At 36.7% G+C, this 25,888-nt stretch overlaps 1 protein-coding gene across 1 annotated transcript in view; it reads right to left on the bottom strand.

Annotated features, from left to right (window-relative positions):
• Positions 1-8,145: 8,145 nt before the first annotated feature.
• Positions 8,146-25,888, bottom strand: part of Skap2 (src kinase associated phosphoprotein 2) — a 164,171-nt gene continuing 146,428 nt past the window's right edge. Inside the window, exons 11-13 of the mRNA XM_048339646.1 lie at positions 25,355-25,467; positions 10,391-10,492; positions 8,146-9,971 (exon numbers count right to left, since the gene is read on the bottom strand). Coding sequence (XP_048195603.1) covers positions 10,400-10,492; positions 25,355-25,467 — 206 coding nt within the window. The 3' untranslated portion in view covers positions 8,146-9,971; positions 10,391-10,399. The remainder of the gene's footprint in view (positions 9,972-10,390; positions 10,493-25,354; positions 25,468-25,888) is intronic.

Below are 25,888 nucleotides of genomic sequence, written 5' to 3'. Positions count from 1 at the left end.
TCCTCTGGGTTTTTGTTTTCTTTTTCTTATTCTTATTCTTCTTAAACTAAAAATAATGAAAAAATACAGGTTTTTCTTCATAAGGAAAGCAACTTTCCTCATGGCTTCGAAATAGCTTGAAAATAAATCTTGCATTCAATATCTTAATACATGACATTACAAAGACCAACTCTAAGGACTATAACTAGTTTTTAATACCCAGTGTATAAATGGCAGTCTGTTTTTGACTAAGAATAAATTACAGATGAGTATTTAGGGTAGCTCTCTTCCTTTACCTTTTTACATCAAAAATCAAAAAGAAATTTTTCAAGAAAATAAAGCTCAACAGTATTTGTTTGAAAGGGGTGACTTCTCAGCAGGATTTTGAAGAGAGAAAAAGCTCTTTTAGAAAGAACTGTTTCTCATAGGCAGCCTCAAACCAGACTAACAGATTAAAACCAACTCTTGAATAATTTGACTAAATTAAAAATTTCTAATTGCATTCGTTCATTCCTTTTTGTGTGTGTTTTCTATACTAATTTTAAATGTGTTTCTCTGTCCAAACTAAGCTAAAATGGAAAGGATAGATTTTCAGCTATACATAAACAGCAATGAAATGCAAGGGAAAAAAACATGCTGTGCACAAAATAATCTTTAGGAAAGATATAAAAGAAGAATAGTTATGTAGCATGAAATGGATCCAATAGCAGAAGCATATTTGGGACACTTACATACATTTTTAAAATTCAGAAACTGTTTAAAAATTGAGGTACTAAATGTTAAGCTATAATATGTTTCCAGCCTTAGTATACTTCCATTAGAATTAAGTAGTAATCAATATGGAGTATTTATTGCCATAAACTACAGCACTGGGGAAAGCAAAAGATACTATGCTTAGATTTACAAAATTCTCCTTTGCAATCATTTATGAAGAAGACAAGTTTTAAAAGCAGACTGATCTTCACTTTAATCACAGTTCCAAAATTCATTGTATTCCTTTTATTTTCCTTTAGCAAAGACTGTATAGAGATAGTCATGAAATATGTGATGAAGGTAAGTTTTGTAGCTTAATTCAGTAATGTTAAAATAGCTAAGGGAAGCTTTTATTTTAGAAGAAAAAATGATAGTCATAGACGGTAATCAAAAGGACTTTTGGGAGTTGATGTAATTTATTAATGGTTTATAATAATTAATTGCTAAAAATTAACTTTGTAGTAAAATGACAGTCATTATTAAGACACACTCCCAGAATCATATACTTCACAACACTATAGAATAAAAACTTTGAGGCTAAAAACGAAATCTATAGTGACTCTGAATGATAACATCTATCTTTAATAATCTTAAATAAATTCAAACTTACTTTGATATCTATACTTCTAAGTAATTCAATACATGAGAAATGTATTTTTAAATAAGATCATGAAAGCTATTATTATTGAAAGGAATACATTCAATTTTTAGATAATTTAAATTATTTAGGAGTCCTTTGCATTTTTTATTAGCTTTGCCTAAAGTTATAACAGTAAAGCACCAAGGTTGTATGTAATGGGGTTCTGGTTTGCCCTTATTTCTACTCTGATATTTATTTAGTGTCTTATTACCCGACTAATTCAATCAAAGGAAACTATCATTTCTAAACAAGCACCTGAAGAAAATGTTCAACTAAGAAGTATGCACTCCAAGGTAACAAACAGTACAAGAAATGTATCCAATGCCCAACGTATGATACTGTAACCTCTCTGTACGTCAGTTTGATAATAAAAATTTGAGAAAAAAAAAAAGAAGCATGCACTCACATACAAGTATCTATAGATATTAATCTGGAAGAAAAGTTCATCAAAAAATACTAAACAAGGGAATCTGCCCCCCAAATTTCTAGAGTATCTGTTGAAAAAGAAATCAAAGATACTAGAAGTATAACCAACTACAAATGCCATGTACCTAGTGATTATTATTAGCAGATTCATAGTTTTAAATATCATGAGAAAAGTTTTAGAAACTTTATAGGGAAAAGTAACATCTCTGTTATTGAAATTTCTATTAAAAGAAATGGATTATAGATTAGAAGTCAATGGTTTTGTTGAAAAATGCACTTAAAATTAGAGGAGAGCTAGGAGCTAGTGGCTTATGCCTATAATCCTAACTACTCAGGGGGCTGAGATCTGAGGATTGCTGTTCAAAGCTTAACTGAGCAGCCAGTCAATGACTCTTATCTCCAATTAACCTCCAAAAGGGAAAAGGAAGGAAAAGAAAAGCCAGAAGTGGAGCTTAAGCACAAAAACTCATAGACAGCACCCAGGCCCTGGAGTTCAAGCCCCAGGACCAGCATTTAAAAAAAAAATCACAGAAAAGTGAATAGGAGAATCCCAAAGTGCTTTCTATCCATTCTCACAATAATGTACCAGTAAAGTCAAAGGCTTACTATTATTCCAAATGACATCCAAAGCTTGCTTGCTTTGAGTTTGAGGAGGAATTCTAATTTGACCATTTAATTTTTGCTATTGCCTCATTTCTGTTCTCTATCTTCAAGTGCAGGAAAGTCGTTTGCCACTATTAAGGTGGGTTTTTATATCCCTCCAAATAGGATCCAATTTGAACTTCAACCATGTGAGAAAGAGCGCATGTGCTAGCATGTGCAGACCTGGAACTTAGTCCAGGGCTCCACGTCTTCCAGAAAAACTGGAATTGGGGGTGAGGCTGGTTTCCATGTTCCTGCTACTACTGGCTCTCAACTGTGAAGACTCTACTCTGTCCTCCTCTGAAAAAGAGTCTACCTTTTCCTAAGAGGCAGAGGTTATTCTCTGCTTCTGGGTTTATTGTAATTGGCATCAGTTATGTACAAGACATCGTTAGTCACACACAGTTCTTTGCTCTGTTCCTCTTGCTTTTAATTCAGTAGCTACAAGCATCTGTAATTTTTTTTTATTAAAAATTTCTTTTTTCAGCTGAACCAGCATTGAAACCCTTGCAGTCCTCTCTTAGCTGCGTATTATATTTACATGTAGATGAGGACAAAAGAAACTTTGTTCCCTCCGTAATGCTCTGGGTTCAGATGTACCAAATTTAAAGCATCTTTCCTTTTGTCTCAGGACAGTGTAAATGACTTAGCCTGTTAAGAACTGCATCAAGGTAAAGGTACCTAGGCTTCTTAATCCTTTCCTGGGGTATGCCCGGTCTATTTTATTTAAACAATGACTCTACTCAGGAAAAACTATGGAATTCTGTTTGAAGTGCCCCCTTACACACAGTTGGCATGTAAATGTGATTCTTCAAAATGAAGTCATTTAATTAGCTAGGAAGAGGAAATAACGTGCCTGGTGATGATGATAAAGAATAAAGCAACTATGCTTACCGACTGATGCAAAATAACAGATCAGTGATGGTGCCCACTCTCAAGATCCCACCATTCCAGGATGAACACACACTATCCATCCTGCTTTTGCTATGTCCACAGACAACACCGAGCACAAATGATGTTGATAAATGAAGAGTTCTAGGAATTAATATGTGACTCAGCTCCTTTGAAAATCAGAGGAGGAGGAACAGAGTGGACTAAGGAGGGAAAGGAAGGGGAGGACAAGTACAGGCTACAAGTACTTGATCTGGGAATTTGGAGTAGGAAAGCCAGCTATGTAGGACAGTACACACCAAGCAGACCTGCTCAATGGCAGAGGGAGAGATGAGGAAATGCAGTTATTCATTTCTCCTTGAGAAGCAGGATATTGTGATGGCAGGCAGGGGAGCATTCCAGGGAACTAGTCAGAAGGAAACACCTCTTGAACTTGAACATCAGTTTAGGCATTTCTCTTGGGCAAGAAAGACAGCCAACACTCCAGGGTGCATTTTAGACCATGTGAGGATTTAATTTACCTACTCCTCTGGCTAAATTCCAGAGCCTTCCAGTGAAGGCTGGCCCTTCCTTTACTAATCTTTCCACTCGCCACCCCCATCAGCCTTTGATCAATGAGGTACACAATTTTTTTAAGATTTCATTAAAAAAAACACAACAGTATATTTTATTTGTGAAACCCTGTACAAAGTGTCTATGAGCGTGCCCAAGGAATACGGTCTCACGTTCAGTTAATATCCGGTACATAAGTACCAGAGAGACCAATAAAAATTCTTCTTAGGCAAATTCATATCTCAACAAGTAAAAGTCATATGTCAGACACAGTCATCACTGGGTAACAAAATGACACACATTTTACAATGAAGTTTGTTCCCTGATTATTAAGAGTTGAACAGTTTAATAATCTTTAAACTGCTTTGAGAGTTGAAATCCAGATCTCCTAAAAGAAGTGCTTGAGCCAGAAGCAGCTTTGCAAGCCTTCTTCCAGGCATCCTAAGGTCCTCATCCATGTACCTGGCCTTGACTTTTAAGAAGACATAGGGTGGGAAAGGTCATTGGAAAATGGTCCCATTGGCCTGGTATTCTCTCACTTGCCTGTTACATTGAGCTAGAAGTTCATGGGTGCAAGTGTTCTTGTAATAAAGCTATTCTTCAGGGTATGTTAGCTGCCTTGGGTTTGATATCGTCATTATGGTCTGCTCTAACTATGAAATGAGCTGGATTAAGCTGTCCAGTTGTCCAGGCTTGGACTATTCTTTTCACATGCTCCCGGCTCTTCTATCAGTCTGGTATCGACCTTAGTGGTCAACAGGCAATTCTCAAGTAACTCTTCTGTGCAAAGGACAGAAGAAAGCACTCCATCTGAATTCATCAAAGTACTACATAACACTGTGGTGTTAACTGTGAAGGACGGAGGCTGGGTATGAGGCCCACTAAGTAACTTATCACCTAGGATCTTGAGATAAATTATTCCCTCAGTTTCCTAGTCAGGAAAATGGAAATAAGTAACAGTCAAGGCTTGTTGTTTTAGGGTCAAATAAAAAGTATGACAAAGAGTAAACACTCAGTCAATGATGGCTATGATGATAGCTAAACTGCTAGCGTCACACTCAGTGTGATAAAGAACCTGAGTTTTCCTTCACAGAGAACAAATGGAAGAACACTTCCACCTAGGAACTTCCAGCCCAGCTGAAAACAGGAAGTAAGCAAAGTGGTAGAGGGGAGAAAAGACACCAGGCCCCTGAGATCCTTTCTATGTGGCCAGACTTGGAGGCTGGCAGAGGGAGGCAGTGCTTAGCAAACTAGTTGCTGGGAGAACTAGATTCTCCTCTAAGGCACTGCTTCTCTCTGGCATACAGCGACATCATTAATTTCCTCCTCTGAAAGGACCTGTGTGATGCTGTCCTCAAGCTTCACATGGCAACTGCTTTACTCCAACAGGAGTACAAAGTTGAGGCCAATAAACAGAAAACAGGTAAGTATTGGACTATATTACTTCTCTTAAGTAATGGATGATAAGGAAATCCAGGCAAATGAGGAAGAGAGAAACTCAGGGAAACACTTCCTAAAGTTCCAGCATGAAGAAGGACACTTCATAGATAGGCTTTGGGAGTCATTTATGTTTTCTCAGCTTTGCATGGACTCACATGTGTTCTGAGGTGCTCAATTTCCAGATATTTCCCCAACATTACCGATGAAGCTCAGCAGGGGAACGATGAAGGCCAGTTTCAATACCGGCCTCTTTCATGTTGGGGGCACAAAACATTCAACTTAACACAGTGTACAATTTAAAGACTGTAAATATTTTTTAAATGGACAAAAAATTAGTTATGGTTGGATTTAACAAAACTGAAACATCTCACCTTCAGAAATACTTATTTTTTTCTTTTCTGTCAAGGTCTCCCTATATATCCAAATCTGACATCAAATTTATGATGCTCTCTGTCTTGGCTGGGATTACAGATATGAGCCGGCATGCCTGCTTAGGAATTCCTTTCTAAGCCACCCAGGTGAAGGGCTAGAATGCTTGCTTCTGAGGTGGGAGGCAGGAGTGAAGGGTCTTCTGACATTCTGCCAGGGAAAGTGGACAGCAGTGATAGAAAGTTCTGGAAAGTGAATCTATTTCTCCAAGCTGTTTGAACCACCTGTACCCCTCATTTGAGAGAGTCACAATGCTGAACACAGAAAGGGAAGAAGTATCTATGGCTGCTCAACTCTTGAGTTACTAACACCTTCCTCCTCCATTCAGTTAACAGATCCAGTTCCCTTGTTGATGGAATACTGCTTCCAAAGACAGTAAAAAGGACCGATTTTTGGACTAAGAGAACATTCTCAGGAAGAAAGCTGATGCATTAACTGTATAAGAGCATTTTCTCTACCAGCTGTAGAGGCGGAACTCGTTTCTTCTTAAATCTCAGGTGTTGAGCTATTTGGGTGTCGAGCCAGTTACCATGTGTTTACCCAATACACACCACAGGTTTTGTACCACACGGATACTAGATCTTATAGAGGGTTCAAGTGACAGAAGACCAGGATCTACTAATAAAAATAAGGAAAAGCTCCTCAAACATAACCTTAATGAAATGTCATATTACTGTGATCATGTCATTTTATAAATATTTGTGTCATCCTAGAATACCTACAAGATGTTTTGGAAGAAGCCAATTGTAAGGTAGTAGGACATTTCAGATGACTCCAGCCAGGGATGTCTAGAAATGTCATGCAAGTCTTGATCCAGAGGATATGCTGTTATGCATGAGTAAACTTTGTAGGAAGTTAAATAACTTTAAATATATATAATTTATTTTTTTCTTTGTGTTTTTGGATACTCAGGATTTTGCTGAAAGACCAGACAATGTTTAACAAATATTTTTCTCATATATATGTATCTATGTGTGCATATACATCTATACATATAAACTGCATCCCTTCGACCTTTGAGTGAAGCTATACTTCTATGGTATGATTGTGTTCTGATCTCCCTCACTTTCTTCTTTACCACATGTTCTACTTTTGAAACTACTAAAGTAATAAATGTGATCCCACTGCCTGGCCTAGAATTCATTCTATTCAACAAGTGCATTACAACAGACTTATTTGACATTTGGAAGAACTTTACTTGGTTTTAAAAATGCTCACAATGTCTCTCAGTCTCACCAAAGGAATACAAGCTTTTAAACCACATGTATATGAAGAATTTTCTTCTAGTGGCTGAACTGCAAATCTGAGTCTATAAGATGTATATCATTCTGTGGAGTCTATAAGATGAGTAGCAATAGATGGGAAAAATTACAGGCAAAATAGAAGCCACAAAAACCATCTAAGAGCCTTGACTGCAAACACAGAAACAGCGGAAGGGAAGTTGTGCTGCTTGTGAAGGGCGATACAAGTGTTTGCATGTTGATAGCAATAAAACAAACCCCCACATATATGGAATTTTACCTACAGATGGTTAAAAAGTAATTTTTCTGTGATTATCTAGTACTTTATGTAATTATCTGTAATTAAATTATGGTAAAAAATCATCTTGGAATAAAGCATTCAGAACAGTTGTTGGACTAAACAACATTCTTTTTCATAAAAAAAAAAAAAGTGTCCTGTGCAGCAAAGTGGCGGAACCAGAATGGAGTGAGCTGTGGTTAAAAGTAAAGACTACCCTATGAAAGTCATTTTTATTATCCTTACTTCTTTGAATAAATTCAGATGACAGTACTATTTCATTTCTTCATTCAGTTTGGAGGCCAGATGGCATTAGAATCATTTACTTCACCTTGTTGTGCTTAATTACTACAATCAACACACTATTTTCCAAATTAATCATAACAAAGTAATTTCATTAGTAACACAGCAGGCTGTTGAATTATTAGCATCATAACAGTTTGCAAACAATTAAACTTTATTTGAACCTTAAAAATTTGCAGAGTGGAACATTATTGTAAGATCTAATGGCAATGGAGTACAAATTCAGTACAGAGCAAATAATCAAGCAAAATGTTATATAAAATATGACTTACAATCACCTTTGAAAAAATTAGCTCTCTAACTGTTCATAGAAAAAACAAATAAAAGCTAAGCAAACATAATGAGAACATAACAATTAGCACATTTTCTAACAAGCCACATTGTTTAAATTCACATTAATGATATTATTATGATCTTGAAGAGTATGTGATATATTATCAAGGGTGTAAAGAAAACTTCCTCCCTGGCAGTATATAAATTACTTCATCAAATGAATATAAAGTGCTCATGGATAAAAAAATACCAGTTATTCTTCTTATCATCCCAGATTCTAAGTCTGTTGTTTCCTTATTTTTCTGTTTCCCACATGTATTCAAGTTTTAAAAAGAACAAAGGCCAGAGGAGCCCTGGACAGAACTCACACTCTATATTTCTATGTGGTGGCCATTCACAGAGAATGTGATCTGGCTTCTAATTGTTGGTCATCAGTTGGAGAAGGACTCCCTCTCCTGGATTAGCTGTAAAAAGGAGGCAGAACTCTCCTCACCAGTTCATGTTCTGGGTAAGACTGTGCCTGAGTGGGGGAGGGGGTCTCCAAGCGGCTCTGGATGCAATGACAATCTGCTGCCATCTACTGGCCATGTAATTCAGACACACAAACCTGTGTCCACAAACCAGGCTAGGCTGTCAACGGAAACAACCCCTTTTGCTTTTTAGCCAGGCAGGCTTTGAAAAAAACAATCCACTAAGTTCATCTCCAGATGTCTAATTTTTGCCAAGATTATTTCAATCTATTTTAGTGGTACTACCTTACGAAAAAAGGTAGCAGTAAAAAGTTAATTTCAGAAAACTTTAACTTGACTGTATATATAAATTTGAGTTTACTCACAATCTCTAAAATTAATTTATTTTTTACATGTGCAACTGATATCATGGTATTTAGAGGATAACAGTGACATAAACATTACTTAATATTGTTTGTCAATAGTTTTACATAAAATAGAAGTATTAAAAAGATCATCAGCTTGTTCGCATGGTTAGAATCTTTTCCTCCATAAATTAAAGGTGAAAAAAACTCAGCCAATGTAGTACCTGCTAGGTAATGATTCGGTATGAAGTTATGTCTATTTTAAGTACTTATCCAGTCACTAATGCATTTTGATACACATTAAGGCTTATTTGGTTGCAGTACTGCCAACAACAGTTAGAATATCTCTGATTTAAAAAATACAAGGGTTAAACTGGATTCTGAAAATCCTGCTGGAGGAGCAGAGTATTTAACTCAGAACACTAGCCTTCTGTTCACCTGTTGGTACACAGCACTCCTCTGCGTTCTACAATTCCGCTCAGAACCTTCCTTTCCTTTTCAGTGCTGAGATACACTGGGGAGAGAGACTTGGGATCTGCTGTTTTACTGTAGGACCTTAATAATATAACAAGGATAAAGCAGGGTAAGACAGACTATGCCCTCTTACTACGAAATGACATTGAGACTGCTTATACCATTGTATTAATGGTAGTATGTGGTTTCTGATGGATCTTTTATTATTAAATGTAAGTAAAACTATGGTAGAAAATGTTGGGAAGCCTATTATCCAATCAGTATTTGCTATTGGTGAAGGGCATTGCAGACCTGGTTCTAATTTGTAATGTACTCATGTTGCCATTTGTAATTCTATCTTATTTTTCTTCCCTGTGGCTATAGTTAACAAAAAGTAAATTTTACAATCTGTGAGATTTATTTCATGAAAACATGTAACTATTGTGTGAAAAAATTACTAATGAAAATCCTCTATACAGCTATCATAATCTTGCATGATAAAAATTAAAATTCTATAAAGTTATTTCACACTCTGATACCCAATGACTAGAAATGACAACTTATACAGGAAGTCACAGGGACAATATGCTCTATACACAAAAGCAACTAATCCTTCACATAAATTAAATAGGGAAATAAACACTATAATTATTTCTTTGAAAAACAGCAACAGGTATGACTTTCCCAATTGCATCTAATTTAATCAATACCTCTTATTTCATTTCACAGCAGAGGATTATTTCAATAAACAAAAGCATATAGAATAAAAGTTAAAGACTGGCTCCAAGCTCTCACTCAGGCTTGCAGGAGGCTTCTAAATCCACAGCACTTGCACACAGCTAGAACACTCTTTCTTCCCTGAAGGCAGAAAAAATGCATTTTAATTTTTTTCTTCAGCAGAAATGTTGGTATGTTTTTGCTTAGAAAAAAATTACATTTTTAGACTAACAAAAATGAATATTTACTCAACATCTTTCAATTTGGCTCCTCAGAAAAGCCATCAAAGTAACATGCTTATGACAGAGGAGGCTTGGGTAAACAGCTGGTTATTATCAAAGGGACGTTCTCTAAATTAATTTATTCATTTCCAAAGGAAATTCATTGAAGTTATTTTAAAAGTTCAAGATCAAACAAAACAAAAAGATTAGAGATCAACATCTTCATGTTATCAGAAAACTATAAAGACTTTCTTTTTTTAAAAAAAAGCGAAGACTCGTAAGAAAGAGACCAAGAGAACACATGAGCTATTACAGAATATTGGATTAAAATGTACTTACCCAGGGCTCTCAAATATCATACATCTCCATTATGTAGGCTTTAGGCACCAAGCCAATGGCTCCCTTCATTTCTCCTACCCACCAGCCATATCTATTGTATTCCTAATTGAAAACAATATGCAATATTAACCTTTAGACCAGTGAAAGTACAATGTCATTTGTATGCAACTTCTAAGAAAAAAATGTTATTTCTTTTCATAAAGTTATAAAAGAGCGTGAGCTACAAATGGAAACATTTTTATCCTTTTTTTTATTTCTGGGCACTTAAAGATGTTGTTAGAGAAGATTTAGATTACTGTCTAACACAAAGCCTGTTTATTCCTTGGCAAAGAACTGAGAAGCAGTCACACAGGGTAAAAACCTGGAAATGAAACTGCATCAGGAAGCTGGTTTTCTGGGCCTCCTGTGTCTGTGTCTCCGACATTCCCCACACAGCTGGGGACCCCATTTATGTGCAAGCACCACGAGCCCAAAGATAGTATGCCTGCCTTCAAGAAACTTATTATCTAGCAAAGATGAAGTGACTTTTTGGGGGCGGGGGGACAAACTACTTAATTCCTCAACTTTTATGATCTAAAATGATTTGGAATTCAGAAGTATAGTCCTTACAAAGAAGAGCTAATATATACATCAGAGAACATGAGAATACTCACACAAAAATACTAATACAAAATAATTCACAATGGGTTCCTTTAAGGCATTCACTATTCCTTTAATTGATTATAAACTACCTTCATCAGAGAAAGGATAGGAGGAAGGAACTTAAAGGTGGTGCTCAATTCACCCATCTAGTAGAGGATCAATAGGGAATAAAAGTATCTCAAGTTTTAAAGGCAAAACATTAATATAGCTGTACAGAAGAGTGATTGATGAGGCACTTCTGAGTTTACTTTGCAACATGAGATAAACAAACCTGGGTCTCCTCTTCTCTCCTTTATCCCCCACTGACAGACACGCCACTGCTTTAGGCATGGTGAACATTCCATAACCAGCCTCATATGTCTGCCAGATTGACTAATGTATCTTTATCTCAAATTTATTTATGTTTAGTGAGATACAAACAAAGTAAAATGAATTACAAGTTTCAAGAATAATATCTTCCAAAAGCAATACTCCGCACAAGCATTCTACCCAAATTTAATTTTTCATGTAAGATAAATTTTTAAAATCAATCCCCAAAGTAATTCAATAGGTTATGATTTTCCAACATGTGAGTCATAGATAAATGTGCATATGCATATTGAGTTACCGGTGGGGAGGGAAGGTTACTACTAGTGCAGACTTCACATTTGTATTGATTAGTATGCTATTGACCATCAGAAAGGAAAATTATGCAATTCTTCAATACAAATGTAGCAACATTAGCATGCATATATTGATATATGGTCTATCAATAAAGACTCAATTGTAGAGTGAAATCTATAGGTCCTTTCTTAAACACTGGGCAGTATTAGAATTAGTGCAAGGAAGGGGAAGAAAAACTAATTTTTTCCCTCCCTCCCTTCCTCCCTCCCTCCCTCCCTCCCTCCCTCCCTCCCTCCCTCCCTCCCTCCCTCCCTCCCTCCCTCCCTCTCTCCCTCCCTCCCTTCCTTCTTTCTTTTTGGAGACAGGCTCTCACTATATAGTCCATGATGGCTAAACCCACTATGTAGTCCGGGCTGACCTTGACCTTATGATCCTCCTGGCTCAGCAACCAGAGCACTGGGATTACAGGAGCATGCCAACTCCCCCAGCTGTGCTTTTTTACTCTAAGGAGGGCATAGTGCCCACTGGTGAGGCTGTAGACTACAGATGTTAAGTTTAAAAGTTCATGGATAGCATGCTACTCAGTGGACAGAGTGACAATGAGAATACCCTGGGGCCAGAGCGCAATGATGAGGGTGATAATCTATGTAGGACACATTTGTCAGGAGAAAATACCAACTTACTGAAAGCTATGATTAGCAACCATTATATCCTAATAAGTACCTAATAAAACTGACCTTTTCAATTTTTAAGGCAATGAATACAATTAGAGCTTAATGTTTAACAAAACAAATGTACTTAACCTTCCACAGAACAAAGGCCTACACTGTAAGTTCTCAAAATGGATTGGCAAAAGAGTATCTGAATGTGAACACTCTTACTCAATGCCAGCCTCAGATTTTTCAAACTGGCTATATGAAAAGAGTAAAGAAAGCACCTGCCAGAGGTATACACAGAAGACATTCAGTGAGAGGCTGTATCATTGACCCAAACCTGCTGCCAGAGAATGGCCCTCGATCTGGGTGACAATGTTCAGACAAGCCAGGAAGTTCACCTGAGTTTTTGTTCCTTTCTGGTTATCATCCATACTACTGCCCTCTAAGGCCACAATATCTTGCTTATAAAGCATGCACACACGCGTGCGTGCACACACACATACACACACGTGTGGGCACACACACACAAGAACTGACTCTCAACCCTTCACATTAACCAAGGACAGATGACAGATTTCACATTTGAGGCCAGTCAGGGCCATTAAGTAGAAAGTAGTAAACAGCAGGGAGGAGCTTATTCAGCTGTAAATAAATCCTTTAAAAGTAATATTCTAGGGAGGAAAAAAAACTTCTACATGCAAATCATCTTAAATGCTTCACTTAATTTAAAATAATTGAAAAACTATGAAATATACATCATGAAAGTACTCTAAAACAACTGATGTAAATCAGAAAAAGGGTAGAAATCAAAACCAAGATATTCATTGCTTTACATTCACAGACAGACACACACGCACACACATACACACACATACATTCATCTAATACTCTTGTGTGGAATTAAGAGATGAGATAAAATATAGTGAGGCAAAAATCTAGGAGCAAATTTATGGATTTCACTGCAGCCAATCAAGTATGTCGACAAGACTGCAAACACCGGAGCTTTGGCTTTCATCATTACCATCCCCCGGATGAGCCTCCTGAGCAACATGAATCCCAATTAGACCATTTGCAGCCTATAAATTGGAATGAAAATGCTTCTTGGAGTACAGTATTCTAAACTTCAACCGCAAGATTCAACCACACACAAGGCTTCCTTCTGAGGGAGAAAATCGGCCTGGCTCTGCCTTTCCTCTTTGCTGCCCCCTAACAAATGTGATTGTGAGTGATATATTACTTACAGTGGAAAATAACACGATCAATACAGCGATGTCTTATGGTTCATATACTAATATGGTATTGTGCTATAAAGTTTCGGGTGGATCATTTAAACAAAACTCTCAAGCCTTATCTTGTTAATTAAGACAGAGAGTGAAAAAGGAAAATGAGAAGAGAGAGAGAAAGGAAAAGGGGGAAGGGAGGGGAGGAGAGAGGAGGTCAAGAGAAGGGAGAGGAAGGGAAGAGAGAGGAGGGGAGGATAAGGGAGGGGAAGAGAAGGGAGGAGAGGGGAAGTGAAGAGAAGAGAGGGGAGGGGAGAGAAGGGGAGGATGGAGGAAAGGAAGGGAAGGGAGGGGATGGGAAAGGAGGAGAGGAGAGGAGAGGAGCCATACCTGGCTGTCATCTAAATCTTGACAGGCTAGGAAGCATCGTGTCATCTTTACAGCCTCTGAGATCTCAGGTACAAGAAGGTCTGCCACCTGGAATCCTTCACCCTATTCGGCTCTTAACATCAACTGAAATGCTAACACAGGCAAGTGACTGTACTTCAGGAGGACTGATAAAATAATGAAGAGTCCTTTAATCTACAGGAAACCATTCTAGTCAATTTATAAGAAATACTGCATCCCTTTGTAGGATGTGTAATTATTTTCTATTAATCATGTGCTATAAAGCTACATTATGCGGTTATTCTGTTATCACTAGAAAGAGGCCTGCAGTCAGCTTCTGACAATGTCGGGTAATTACTAACACAAAGCTGCTTTCTCCTCCTGCAGTAATGCTATCAAGATCCAGAGGTGTACTGATGCTTATTGTATAAAAATAGCCCTCAAAAGGAATTCAATATCTGCAAAATGGATAGCTTCAGGCAAAATGTAATGTGGCAGTCAAAGATGCAAAGAGCCAAATTTGCCCAATAAGCTGAAAAAATAAATAGCAAGGTGGCACTGAATGCTTTCAATATATGTGCCATTAAAATCATTTTAGTTGTTTTACTTGACAGTTAAAATTTGGGGCCCACTTAATATTTATTGAGCAATAAATTAAAGTGATTGTGTAATATGGTAGGAGGAAAGGACTAGATTTGATAAAGTGAAAAAGACTTTCTCCAAGACAACAACAAGCTTATGTCCATGTTTACTCATTAAGTCAATCTTTTCTCTCTGCTTGATATCATTTTACACTTAAGGCCCCAACATCACTAATTATTTTTCAGCACAATATTTTCCTTTGTTAAGTTTATTAGTCTACTTTCTTCGAAACATATAATAAAAAGAATAGGGTCTCAACAGAAACCTGAAACACTTCTAAGCTTTTATGCTGGTCCAGCTCTTTCACAAGTTAGTTACCCACAGGTCTGAAAGCAACAGGTGTTTGAAATGCGAAGTCTGTCTGTCCTGTGCCAGGATCTAGTGGCTCACATCTGTAATGTAAACTACTCAGGAGGCTGAGATCCAGAGGATTGTGGTTAGAAGCCAGCTAGGGCAGAAAACTCCATGAGGCCAAGCGATTGTAAGGTCTTGAATTCAAACCCTGGAAGCAGTAAGTCTACATGTTGTTTTCCTGAACATGTGTCTATGCTGAAAAACATATTAACCTTTTGAGAAATGAATTTTATTTATAAAATATGAAACACAGCCAGGTGCCAGTAGCTCAGCCTGTAATCCTTGCTACTCAGGAGACTGAGATCTGAGGACTCTGATACAAAGCCAGCCTAGAAAGGAAAATCCAAGACACTCTTATCTCCAATTAATCTCGCAAAGTGGAGCTTTGGCTCAAATGGTAGCGTGCCAGTCCTGAGCAAAGAACAGGGACAGAATTCAAGTCCTGAGTTCAACCCCCCAGACCAGCACACACACTGTGTGTGTGTAAAATGCAGTAAGTTTATGAATCACTGGATTTGATCATTATTTTCCAAGAATTCACTGTGATTATTCATGAACACTTCAGTAGTATGAAAACTAGATAGGTGCAGTAAATACCTAAATACTTTCTTTCTTCAAAGCTAGCTTTCTCTTTCTATTTTCTATTTAGAAACTTTATAAGAATCATGTCATTTCTTGTCATGTCAAAAGATTCCCCAAAACTTGCCCAACAGAAACGCGACATCTTCAGTGTTTTACTGTTACCATCTGTCTACTAAAGCCTTGACTCTTAGTTTCAGTGAGGTCCTCCATGAATTCAGACGCGACTTGAAAATACCAAGTTTCCTAAATGTTTATGGAAATCAACTTTATAACCTTAGTATTTACTATAGTGGTGTAACTCTGAGTCCCTCTCATTCAAAGAATTCCTGTTTTTGTTTTTTTTTCTTTACTGTGTGTTTCATTTTCAAAGCAAGAGACACACAGGAAAGAAAGCCTACAATAAGAGTTAAATTCTCAGGAAAAATTTTTGTTTCTATCTCAGGGTCAAGACATATTTTACTCAATTTTCTACACAGGCAGCAGTTACAATACCACACAGGAAAAACCAGCTATTCAGACCAATGATCCGTTGATAATGCTAGGCAAAAAGAGAACACATCTTGCTCAGAAGAGGATGGCCCCTGGGACTCAATGTATTTCACCTACCAAATCATGGCTCTGTGACTGTTTGTGGGTTCACCCATTGCACCACATTCCAAATGCCAACACTCCAGTTCAGGTCTTCATCACCTTGCCAAAGATAACAACTGTCACCTCTGCCTCTATGATTTTCTCAGAAACTGTCATGAGCAGTTTAATCTCTCTGCTCAGGAACTCCAGCTAGCAGCCCACCACAGTATGTACAAACCCTCTTCTTGGCTTGCCCCCATCTGCTAGCAACATTCTCCTATTACTTCAAATTCCACACAGTCCACAGTGCCCCTACACCCTTGACTGCCTCAGGATGTGCTGTCCCCCAACCAGGGATGTCTTCCTCCCTCAGCCAAATCCTGTCCAATGACTAGGACCCAACTCCAGGCACCTGGTTGTCATCAACTTTCCTCCTAATATCTAACCCATACTAACAATTCATTTCAAGCTGAACCATTATTCTTCCATGGGTTTTAAGCATGCAAGTTTTATTCCTTTAAGATAAAAAATAAGTTCAGTAAGATCAAAGAAAGGCTCTCTTCATCTGTAATATCCCATGGTACAAGATGTGTAAAACATGTTCAACAGTGAGGTAAGATGAAGAAGATTACATCTTCATTGTCGGACAGTGTACCATGGCCTAATTTCTTCAGGAGATGTCACTTTCCATAGGAATACTTTTCCTTTGTATATATTAGATCTATTTGAAGAATTAAGAACTGAACATGTGCTCTGAAGCACATTATCCGTGGAAGCTTAGTTGTGCAGTATGTGATTCCTATGCTGCCAGGTTGCTGGCCACATGCTCTCCGGTACAGTACAGGGGATGTCCCGGAATCATGAAATCCCACGTGCAGAAAGAAGGATAGCTCTCCTCTTTGAAACTGGGACCAAAGAATTCCAGATCTCAGAAGAAATTAATTCAGTTGAACTCTTTGTAAACACTAAACAGGTTCAGACAGACCCCTGTGAGGACAAGCAGGGTAGCACTTGGAAAGGAACATCTGCTGGGTTTTCAGCTGCTTCTTACTGTTCATAAAAGTATCTTCTCAACAGACTCACAGCCTCATCCAAACTTTGTTGTGAACAGCGCAGGCAACCTTGGGTAATTCCCTGACTCTTTATAGATGATTTAAAAAATATTTATATTCTTCATGGAGACTCTATCACAACCCAGTTACATACTTTAATTAGTAAATCTGATTATATGCTTGGACTCTCCCCAAATTACCTTTACAAAATCTTTTGTTACATTCACTATAATTTTTTGAGGTACTCTTGCATTTGTTAGAAGAAAAAGTTGTGGCTAGAGAATCAGTACAGATTTCAGAAATTCATGAATGAATATATATTTTTTAAAAGTAGTCAGTGCTGGGGAAAACTAAGATCTTTCCTTTAGGACTAAAAGGAACCATTAGTTTCCAGGCTCTGGTGACTCATGCCTATAATCCTAGCTGGATCAGGAGGCTGAGATCTGAGGATCACAGCTCAGATAAGTAAGTCCATGCTAGAAAGCGAGTGTGGCTCAAGTGGTAAAGCACTAGTAGCCTTGAACACAAAAGATCAGAGATAGTGTCCAGGTAAGCTGGCACATACACACACACACACACACACACACACACACACACACACACACATTTTTAAAATAATCATTACTTCCCTATCTCTAACTTTTATTGCTTGGCTGTCAAGAAGCTAAGAGCTAATGTGAAAGTTCAACTGCAAAGAGTCTGATGCCTTTTACGTCTTAAATAGTATATATAAAGTGAAGAGACAGTACTAAAGTTTCCCTAACTCTTGTGATTCTGTCATTCTCTTAAGATGTTACGATTATGACCTATTTTAACTATATTTTGGCAAATGCATATTAAACCCTTCTCATAATGTTAAGTACTAGTACAAAACGATTTAATACAGTGTCTAATAAGTTCAGAGGGGACAGGAGAGACAGAGACACAAAGAATGAATCATAATATTGAAAATACTGCATGAAAGAAGAAATGAGTAAATAGATAAGCCAGTAATTCTTGCTTCAGTAAGATCTTAGAGGTTTTTTCATATATAGAAAACAACAGGTGGGACAAAACTCTGACAGTATAATGAAGAGAGTAATGCACAGCATGTACAAAGGCCTGGAAGATAAAAGAATGTGCTGTGCTCAAGGAAGAACAAGCCGAGAATGCATGGTTAACATCAAAGGTCCAGAGGAAGACACGGAGAAAGGAGCATGGGATGAAGCAGGAAAACTTGACTGGAAAGGTAAGTCTGAACTGGTTTCTATAGCCTTTCATTCTCAGGGGAGAGGAAAGGGAAAGGGGGAATAAGGAAAAGAGAAAAGGGAAAGGACCTGGGGTGACATAGATTGCCTATGGGTCCACCCTCTCACTGGTAGAGGACTTTCCATCCCCTTTACATTATAAGCATTAAATGTTTGTTGAATGAATAAACTCCACTCATATATAAAGCTCTAATTCAAAATGTATTTCCTTATAAATAACTATGGTAGGAAAATTTAGTGATCTACTCTTCTGGGCATCTCCAACTGTACATTTTATAGCTCATACTCTACTACTGTTTTCTATTTCATGAGTTGTCTGTCTCTATGACTCAGCTGCAGAAATCACTAAAATAAAGCCAGTTTAGTTTGTAGGTTCTTTTTATTGATTTTGACCTGAAGAGTATTCTGCATAAGTATGCACTAAATATATGTTGATTAGAAAATGGAATAATTTGGCCATCTACATTGTTTAGAATTAGGGTGTGTAATTACAATGAACTTGATATAGTAAAAGAAGTGGAAGTTCTAATCATGACCCAGATAGGAAGAGCAAGGCACAAAAAAAAGGGAAAAGTTTTGGCATTGAATCTATATTGGTTCGGGAGAAGGTGTTTGCAATTTCTACAATAATCTTATTGAAGATCACTTTTCCAATCCGTAAAAAAGAAACACTATAAATATTTCAGGGGGTTACTATATGACCTAGGTGAGTGAAAACAAAACATTAAGTGCCCAGAACTGGATGCTGCAAGTACTCAATAAATATATTTTCTTTCTTCTCACTCCTTATCCACTAATTAATATTAAGTCAAATTAATATACTACTAGAGCACTTTTTTTTTAATCTATCAGACAATCTGTTGGGCATGAGTGCATCTCTATCCTAAACTCCAAAAGGAAACCTGGTCTTCCAAAAGCAACTATTAGAGAAATGTAATGTTTTCTTAGAATTTTTCTAGTTGCTTTTTCACAGCTAAACAGTCAATAATAAACACACATCACTTGCCAGTAATTTGTTAAACATTTACTCTAAGACTTAATCAGTAGTCTATTTATCTCCACTCACTCATGTCTAATAACTTGCCTGGAATACCTACCTTTGTGTTTTAGAGAGAGCAGGAAGGAGACAACGTGGAAGAGTAAAAGCAAAGTGTGACATGTAAATTGAGGAGTTCCTGCTTTTTGAGGGCTCATTCAATTTTAGACTTAAAAAATACATGAGTGTAGTGCTTCTCTTTAAGTTGGTGTTTCTTCTGCAAATGCTTGGTTATTCCGTGCTGATTTAAAGCCACAAGGCCCTGCAGCCTGATTCCTAGGCCCCTGTGACACTGTGTTCTGTCCCATCTTCTACCTCTCAAGCCAGCTCAGTGGCTGGACCAGCTGCCTGCCTTACTGGCATCTTCCCCTTTCTCCTTCCTGCCACCTCCTTCTGGAAGGTTCCTCTATTTCATGTAAAAGGAAACAGGGAAGTACTTGAATATGTTGTTTGCAAACAGCCAACAAGAGGCCTTATGAGTGGAACTAGACTGTGTTCTGACTGGTGCTGTGTCACAGCTGCTTTGCACTGCTAAGTAGGAGGTCACCTACTTAACGCTTCCACTGTACCCAAGACCCCAACATCTCCACAGGGATAATGTGGGAAACTACATGCTGTCAGGTCGAAACAAAGGCAACCACAAGAACACATACTCTTTCTGAAAAGGCTCTCCCTCCAAAGTACAGTACCACTCTGTGCATGTCCCACATTGAGATGTCCTAGTTACATGCCACCAGTTGGCCATGCTATTTGTGTCTCCTTAAGTCATAGCTCACAAATGAAAAACTAAGATCACTAAAAAGAAACGTGGCCTTTTCCTCTGCTGGTAGAGCTCAGCAAGTTTTGGTTTCATTTCTGTGGAAGAAAAAAAACCCACAAAAAAAAAACAAACAAAGAACATAGTGACTGAATCTTCATACACTCATAATGAGAAGCAAATGGTTAACAGTCACAATTCACCAGTCACTGCAAAAGTCCACCAAATTGACATAAAAGCAAGTATTAGCAGGCTGCCTAAATCCTAACAAGTCAGGAGCACCACTTGAAGCCAGTCCATAAGAAAGTCCATGAGACACTTAACTCCAATTAATCACCAAAAAAGCTGGAAGCAGAGTTGTGGTTCAAATGGTAGAACCCCAGGCTGGACTGGAAAAGCTAAGGGATAGTGCCCAGCCCCTGAGTTCAAGCCCTACAACCAACACTAAACTAAAATAAAAGAAGTATTGCTTGAAGTCTCAGGCAATAGCGGTGAGGGAAAGGTTTTGAGAACTCAGAAATGTCTTCTAGTGTATATTAATGACCACTGTCTTAACCTACATTTTCTGTTTTTGCCTTCATAAAATATTTCTCAAAAGTTTGCAAAGCTAAAGTCGTGTATGCTTCAGACCAAATAAAACATTTTTGAATTCTTATTCTGATTTTTCTTTTAATATCAGATAAAGCAGCAAGCCTCTTTGTGTTGTAAGTACAGCCTGACTGTATTGTCTCTTAATTTATAGCTTTGAAAGTAAGGATAAGAATGTGGTTAGCAATTCACCAACAAGTACAGATTGAAAGATAAATTCAGAAGATGTAAATCCAGAACAGCAAGACAGAATAACATAACCAAAGAGGAATGTGGGCCACAGACACTGCCTGCTGCTATATGGTCTAGATCTTGCTGCTGAAAAGACAAAAAGTCACAAACATGTTTCTAGAAAGTTAATATTTTATACTCACGGTTTGGGAAATGAAAACTACTAAGAGAATTTAGCATGCTTTAAAGTAACCTAATTTCTGAAGAAAAAAAATTGGAAATTTTCAAGGTTTTTCTACCTCCAGTATGACTTTTCCCCTTCACCAAGTGAATCTGAAACTAAGCATTTCAGAATGAATTCACTAACAATGCATCAAAATCACAAATTCTATTTTCATCCACTCTTGCCTGCATAGGAGTGGATGAAAGAAAAAAGGATTTAAAAGAAGAAAAGAAGATTTCTAAATCTCCACTGAACTACTGAAACATTTATTACAACACATAAAAAACATCAGCAACCTCACATGAAAAAAACTAGAAAGCAAAAAGTTTCTGGCTCGCCTTTTAGGCAAGCAGTACTTAGATTTATTATTAGTGAGGTTCAAAGGTTAAAACTAAGAAAATGCCAGACACTTTGAAGGAGGAGCTAGCTGAGCCAGGAGGTCACATGACAGCTGTTAATTGGAAAATGTTAAGGAGAAAAAAAAAAGAAGGGGGTAGGGCAGGGTGTCTGAGGGCTCTTCTTTATTGCAACATGTGATTTTCATTGGGGGAAAAAAAAAATCAGGGAGGCTAAGATTTGTAAAACTCTCCAAAGAGGCTTAAAATAAATAAATCATTCCCAATATGACCGAGCACAGCTGACACCCCATCAAGGATTCTTCGCAAAGTACCAGAAGACAGAATATTAAAATAAGACTGTATTTCCACAGTGATTTGTATTTCTTTTTTACTTATCTTGCTATTTAGTCATTCAAGGGATTGAACCCAGGACCTTGTACAGGCAAGCCTTCTACCCTTGAGCTATGCCTCTTAGTACTTGTTAATGAAAACAGTCTAATCTCTAAACCAGTTAAATATTTTCTACCATTACATTTAAAAAATTAAAATTCTACTCATTATAATGCATGCCATTTTATTTCTTGATTTGTCTCAATGTTTATTTATATTGAAAGATTGCATCTTAAACTGTTTCGTGTTGCTTTTCAAAACAAAAAGTATAATCAAATCAGTGATAATTCAATATTTCAAATTAAAACTCAGTTAATTACTAAGAGCAAGTTGAACTTCTTTAAAAATCTTTTAAATGGTTTTATTTATTAGAAAAGTCATGGCATTAATTTCTTTACTAAGTACACATTTTATATGCCTCCACAAATATTATGCTAGATTCTTTAAGACATATTCTTATATACATAATTTCTATACTTAATTCAAAATGATGAACAAAATTTTTCATGATTAATGCTAATATTTTATTGACATGAGATGGGAATGTAATAACCCATAGCAAGATTCAAAGTTGAATTAATGACACCATTTTGATTGTGCACATTAGCAGCAATTACCTGCACCACTCATTCCGAGCCACTAGATGGTGTAAAAAAGTAAATTAAAATGGTGAAATTTCATCCCATCACCAGGAAATCTAAATATATTTAAGAAATATTAAACAAACTTTAAGGCCTTTACTAGAAATGATTTCTATGCTGGTTGCAATTTTAAAAGTACATAATAGTGGCTCTACCTTGATCTTGAAACAAGCCCTTTTGAGCAATTTATAGCTCTCTACTACTACAAGTCTTGAGTTCTTAATTTATGTTACCAAGCACTCAAAACAGCAGTCATCACATATTAAATAAATTTATGGTATTAACTTATGGTCTGTTTGCTCAAGTTTTGTTTAAACTGGAAGGCCACACCAATAAAAAGTTATTAGAGATTCTCCAGATTCCTATCTGAACTTGCCCAAAGCAAGATGGAGAAATAAGTCTTTACAAATATGTTCAACTCCAAAGCAGGAAGATTATCAACTGCCAATATAGCATCCAGGGCTGGAAAATGTTCATATTCATCAGGAAGAGCAAGTGCCTCTTCCTTTTACCCTCACCAAATCTCACCCAACTTGGACTTCTTTCTTGGCTCTTCTTCTGAAAACCAAAATGAGTCCCAGGTAACATACTCATCTTTCAAAGGATCTTCATGAAACGATTATGGTGATAGGATTTCAAGGCTTGTGAAGGTTGATAGTTATTTTTGGTTGTCTTTTCCCCAAACAATATATTTAAAATTTTTAGGTGGAAGTAAGTATTTCTCACGAACTAGACTACCTCTAACTTTAATTTTTGGATCAGGTTTCACAAAATGACAATCTCCACAAAACTGATTTGGGAAAACAGCAACACTCCAATATTGTAGAAATATAATATATATCTATGATTCTATGATTAAACTTTTAACTTCCTGCTAACAGGAAGTGATTTTCTGAGGCTCTTGTGAAAATAAGACAAGCCTATGGGAACTCTGCTTATCTGGAGGTGGGTGCTCTACTGAAGTTTTCAACTGCAAAGCCACCTGATTCAAAAAGAAAAATTTTAAAGAACAGACTCCACATGGGCTTTATAAGTTTCATATTTACAAAAAGACTATGATGGCTATATGCCATTTATTCCTGTGATCTGAAATTCTAGGTGGAAGCTGGCCAAACTTTTTATTTAACTATATTAAAGAACCTGTAAACTAAGTAAATTTAAGAAGGATTTCAAAGAAACTGAAACTAATCAGTTTTATTTCTAGATTAAGTAATTATTTCTAGATTAAGTAATTATTTTTAAAAGCTGTTTTCTTAACTCAGGGAAATTAAATGCTCACTGACAGGCTTAATCACGAATTGTCAGGTAGAGCCAGGTGTGTTGGTACATGCCTATAATCCCAGGTACTAGGGAGGCTGACGCTCAAGGATAACAAATTTGAGGTCAGTCTAGGCAAATGTATCAAGGCTTGTATCAATATTTAAAAGGGTAGAGGGTGTAGCTTAGTGGCAGAGCAGCTGCTTTGCAAGCAAAAGGTCTTGAGTTCAATTGCCAGAAATGCAAATTTAAAAAAAAAAGAAAAAGGAAGCAGGAAAAGAGTTGTCATTTGAATGTGACTACTTGTAGCTTCTAATATTTGGAAAATTTTACTACTGTGAGAGAAGTGAGAAACCTTAGCCTGGGAAACCTTAATTGGCAGTTTTTACAGCTGTTTGTATTTGCTTATTAGCAAATATCTCTTTCCCCAAAAAACCTACAAGTGAGTCATCTTAGCCTCTTTGGATTTCTGATGTGTAGGGGGGATCCTGGCACATGGAAAGTGCTTTGTGAAGGTTTCAAATTAAAAGGAAGAGTGGAGGAAAGAGGGAGGGAAAGAAAATAGAGAGAAAAGCATTAGTCGAGGATTCTGACACTTTTTTGATCTAAGTTCTCTTATTGTGAAACTAAGAATAGATGACCTTTGTTCATACTCATGTTCTATGACTGTCTGTGTCACGATTCTATGTAGCAGTCATCTAATTTTAAAATTCAACATTCCCAAATTAACTTCCTTCTTAATAAGTCATTTTATCTCCCTTAAAAGCTCAAAAATCTTTCCTAAATTAAAAAAACACATACACTTACAACTTATTTAACATCTCTCTAATAACATTTAAGATGTAAAATATATTACATATTTATATTGTAAAATACGTAAATTTTAATTATAAAATAACCTTTGTAGAGGGAATTTTTAAAGCCCATTTTGTAGTAGGGGACTTTAAAATATGAAAATTAAGAGTGTTCATAAATATTCTTAAAAGTATAACCTGATTTTTAGATTTGATTATTCATGGTCTAAAAAAGCAGAAACAAAGGTTCTTATGTATATAAAGATGAGTTTACAGCAATACACTTTGGCACTGTGTTTATGAATACAGTGTTAAACTTTTTAAGAACTACCTAAACCTGTCTGAGTAGAAAGGCATTGCTTTTAAATTGTCGGAACACCCAATGTGTTTACATAAAGATGAAAACTTGTTCTATAAACACAGTGTTTCCAGTAGTGAATGGCAGACAAAATCAGAATAAGCACACAGAAGAATAAAAAGGAAGAGGAAAGAAAAACATAATAAATAACCTAATACCTTACAATGTTAACTTTCACATAAGTATATTGTTTCTGGGGAAGGCAGTGGGTGGATGTGAGCCAGGGACTGAAGTGATAGGTAAACACACTGTAAGTTGAATCCTGTTATCTGATTGTGTTTAAAATTTGATTATATTCCACTTGACAAAATAATTAATTATTGTGAACTCCCAATTGTTAACAAGGACCTAGAAGAATTCCAAATGGCATTTTTCCCTGGTGTCATAAATCTAAGTACATAAAGATCAGGTTGCAAATTTCCCTTTTACTGTTGTCATTTTGGGGTACTGTCTTACCTTGCTGAGAATGTAAATCACATCACCACGCTTAAAAGACAGCTCATCAGAAAGAGCTCCAGTACAATCCCACAAACCTTGGTAAAAATTAGCATAATCAGTGCTTTTATCTCCTAGGAAAAAGAAAGGGAAAGTAGGAGTAAGAGCTTAAGCCAACAGAAACATGCCAGTAAAATAGCCTATAAAAATTCCCACCCAAGCCCACAAACATTTTATCTACAAGAGAATCCTACTACTTACTAATATCTAATAACGATCACTTTACAAAAGATCTGATTTTAACGTCATTTTACTTTTTTTCTTTCATCTATAAGTTTCAGGACATTCCCATGAAAAAAACCCACTAAAAGTTTCTTCCCATTTATTTTCTATAATAAACTTAAGCCTGTTTACTACGTGGTTTGAAGAAGAGTCTGCCACATTTCCTAATGAGCAAAAGCTAAGCGATGGGACAAATGCATGATGAAGAAACCTAACAAAACTGAAGACACTTCATGGAAACAATACAGTAGTAATAATGATAATAATAATCAT

The sequence above is a fragment of the Perognathus longimembris genome, chromosome 2, assembly GCF_023159225.1.
Source record: "Perognathus longimembris pacificus isolate PPM17 chromosome 2, ASM2315922v1, whole genome shotgun sequence".
In the NCBI taxonomy this organism is placed as follows: domain Eukaryota; kingdom Metazoa; phylum Chordata; class Mammalia; order Rodentia; family Heteromyidae; genus Perognathus; species Perognathus longimembris.
Note: the sequence above shows the minus strand (reverse complement) of the source record. Positions and strands in the feature narration are given on the sequence as shown.